At 36.5% G+C, this 3,272-nt stretch overlaps 1 protein-coding gene and 1 non-coding gene across 5 annotated transcripts in view; both read right to left on the reverse strand.

Annotated features, from left to right (window-relative positions):
• Nucleotides 1-1,103: 1,103 nt before the first annotated feature.
• Nucleotides 1,104-1,185, reverse strand: TRNAS-UGA (transfer RNA serine (anticodon UGA)). Its single transcript has one exon. It is a non-coding gene; the product is annotated as a tRNA-Ser (tRNA).
• Nucleotides 1,186-1,622: 437 nt separating this feature from the next.
• LOC102589619 (5'-3' exoribonuclease 3-like) overlaps nt 1,623-3,272 on the reverse strand; it is a 25,407-nt gene continuing 23,757 nt past the window's right edge. For all 4 annotated transcript variants that reach the window (XM_015306609.1, XM_015306608.1, XM_015306607.1 and 1 more), the window contains 2 exons: nt 2,828-2,907; nt 1,623-2,744 (listed from right to left, as the gene is read on the reverse strand). In XM_015306609.1, coding sequence (XP_015162095.1) covers nt 2,024-2,744; nt 2,828-2,907 — 801 coding nt within the window. In that variant the 3' untranslated portion in view covers nt 1,623-2,023. The remainder of the gene's footprint in view (nt 2,745-2,827; nt 2,908-3,272) is intronic.

Genomic DNA, 3,272 nt, shown 5'->3' on the forward strand with positions numbered 1-3,272 from the left:
CATACTATTTTTCATGAATTTCGCAGTTCTCCTATGATTAAAGGCGGAATCACATCCATATACTTCATTGGATTTTGAAGTTACGATCAGATTCTTAATTGAAACAAGTCATAATTCAAATATCTAAATAAAATGTTATTTATTTATCAATTGGCCAAGAAATAACAACTTAAAATTGAAGTGCCTTTTGCATGCATGTGGCCATACACTTTGGAAAAGATGGTGAAAAAGGCAAAGGTCCATAAAAGAAGGAGGAGCCTCATGAGCTTTGGTTTTAGCAAAAGCATTGGATACTAATAATTTTATGGTAGAATGGTAAAGAAAATTGATTAAAAGTTTTGAATTATAAATATAAAGTTATCTTTATTAAAAAGCGTTTTAATTCTCAAACTTTGAATACCACTTATGGATATTTTGTCTCAAAAGGAAACGATCCATTCCTTTAATTAAATATTTTATGAACATACCTGCATGTTAATATTATTACTACATTCCTTATCATAATAGAGAAATGATAAATACAACGATAATCTATTTATATACCTACCTACTAGTACTCCTCACAACTCACAACCATGGATATATGTAGGTTCAATTAAATTGTCGAAAAATTATATAACAATTTTTTTTAATTTTTTATTATTATAATTATATATAAATTATTAAATTCCTAGAAGAGAATTAGTAATCAAACTATGCACTATATACAACAATAACAAATTCAATGTAATACCGTAAGCATTGTAGGTAGATAGGTTGTTTCTTTATGAAGGTATAAAGTGATTGTTTATTTCGTCATGTAAAACATATATATAAAAACTCAAGTATGAAAAGAAAATACAGTAATAAAAAAACATGCAAAAAAGAAAAGAGAAGTACAGGAGCAACAACAAACATGATGTAACTAAAGTAAAGGAAACAACGGGTAATAAAATCAAAAATACGATAATATTAGGGAAAACTAGACAATACTCGAGTACTTACTAACCTTCTACCTTGATTCTTGCCCTCCATACCCTCTTATCTAGTCGGGCGATTCATTGTTTCTATTTAAAGAAAAAGATGAAACTCATTAGCTATAATATATGGAAAAGAAAATAAAACGTCGACAGCAGGGTTCGAACCTGCGCGGGCGAAGCCCAACAGATTTCAAGTCTGTCTCCTTAACCACTCGGACATATCGACTTTGATGTTCCATCAGTGTCCAGTTTATTATTTGTATTATAGAACTTTTTTGGATAGGCTTTCAACATGTTTTAAGCTTAATAATAATGTATACTAATACTCTCTCAATTGAATTTGTTTGGCTGATTTTGACTTAGCATAAAGTTTAATACAATAAAGAAGACTTCTGAATATTGTGATCTTAAACTAAAGATACGTGGAATGTACCTAAAAAGAATCCTTATGTCCGACTTGACTCGTGTTGTACATTGAAGAATGAGAAAGATATCACATCATCTTCATAGAGACTTCACTCTCTCTTTTGGCCTCTCCAAATAGTTTTTCCAATACAAACAATAACATATAAATGGAGTTCTAAGAGGGTAGATGTACATAGATATTACCCCTACCTTAGCGAGGTAGAGAGACTGTTTTCGAGAAACCCTCAGACTCAAGGATAAGCATATCAAAGATGATCTCCTTTCTTCAATTAATGCAATACACCAAAATGTTTAGCAAATAAAGCACTCAGAATACAGATAAACCAGTCTACTAGATGCAAAATTTCAACTTCATACATCCAAGTTTGACCTTTCAAATAATTTATTGTGCTTGCTCAAACAAATGGAACTCACTGACATTGTGTGTTAAGAATAAAGAACATGGAAAAGATATATAGCTAAAGCACTACAATAACCGTTATGATAAGCACCAGAAAGCAGCCTGCAGATAATTATCATCGACAGAAACAGCTATTTTGATCTTCTTCCTTGCTTACCAAAAGTATGAAAATTGTTCGCAGGATTCAGCGTACCAGCAACTAAGCTTGGCCTTAAATAGTCCAGGCTAAAAGGACTCTCTACCGACGATGCCCTGAAGGTGGCCTTCTATTTCCTCCCCTCCCAAAAGCTGAGAACTGATTTCCTGAAGGATGTGGATGATGATATCCTCTACCATTTTGTTTCTGAGAGGCCCTTCCACCACCCCGTTGGTTATAGCTTTCAGCCCCGCGAGGTTCATAGCTCGTAGAAGCGTCATATCCACTCTGCTGGTGGAAACTGGTAGTTGGTGGAACTGGTATTTGGCCCACGTGCTGAGGATGACTGGCATACGAGGAATGACTGTGTGCACCATTTTGCTGCATTCCATCTGTGTGATGTCCATGACCACGATAATCTCTACTGCGGGTCTCATGAAATGGGCGAGACTTACTACTATGGTCATCAGAACCTGAAGATCTGGGGTGATGTCCAGCATCTCGAGCAGAATGGCCGAAACTAGGCCGTATGTTTTCATGAACATTGTTTCTCGGGGTTTCAAAGGAAGGAATGGGAGGACCATATGCAGCATGATAGGACGCTGGTTGGGCGTGCATATAATTACCATGTCCTTGGCCATTATGTGTACGCCTGTGATCACCATTTCCACCCCTATCTTCTTTCTTCTGCAAGCTATTAACCACCAATCTGTGTGCAGCTTCTCCAAGCTGAAGACCAGACATTGCACCACGGTGGTGGTTCCTACCAGACATTGCATCACGGTGGTGGTTCCTACCAGACATTGCACCACGGTGGCGGTTCCTGCAACGGTGCATACAAGTTATGTATAACTAAATAACTAAGATTGACATTAACTATGTCGTATTAATTAGCATGGTGTATACCGTCCATTTTCCCAAGGTTTCTTGCTAGATTGCTCATGCCATAGTACAGGATCAGGTTTCATATCACCTAATGTGACCATCTGCATTGAACCAGTATAGCATTGGTTAGAGAGAGATAAATGTGTGCAAAATGAAGATACTGAAAAGTTTAAAAAGGCGCAAACTTTTAAAGTGTAATGACACGTGAATAAAACATGAATATGATAAGTTGTCTCTTGTCCAAGCTAGCCAAGCATGGGCACATAACCACAACTAGTTTTTCATTCTATGCAGATCATGAAAAGGCTACAATCAAATAGGTTATAATTTGACAACCCTCATCAATGTGCAAAAATCACGGCTTCGAGGGAAATCTTATTTTCACATACTCACAGAGGAAGTTAAGAATAGCATTCTACTAAAAAATGAGGCATCCCCCCCCCCCCCCCCCCCCCACACAACACAA

Source organism: Solanum tuberosum, unplaced genomic scaffold (genome assembly GCF_000226075.1).
Source record: "Solanum tuberosum cultivar DM 1-3 516 R44 unplaced genomic scaffold, SolTub_3.0 scf00034, whole genome shotgun sequence".
NCBI lineage: Eukaryota > Viridiplantae > Streptophyta > Magnoliopsida > Solanales > Solanaceae > Solanum > Solanum tuberosum.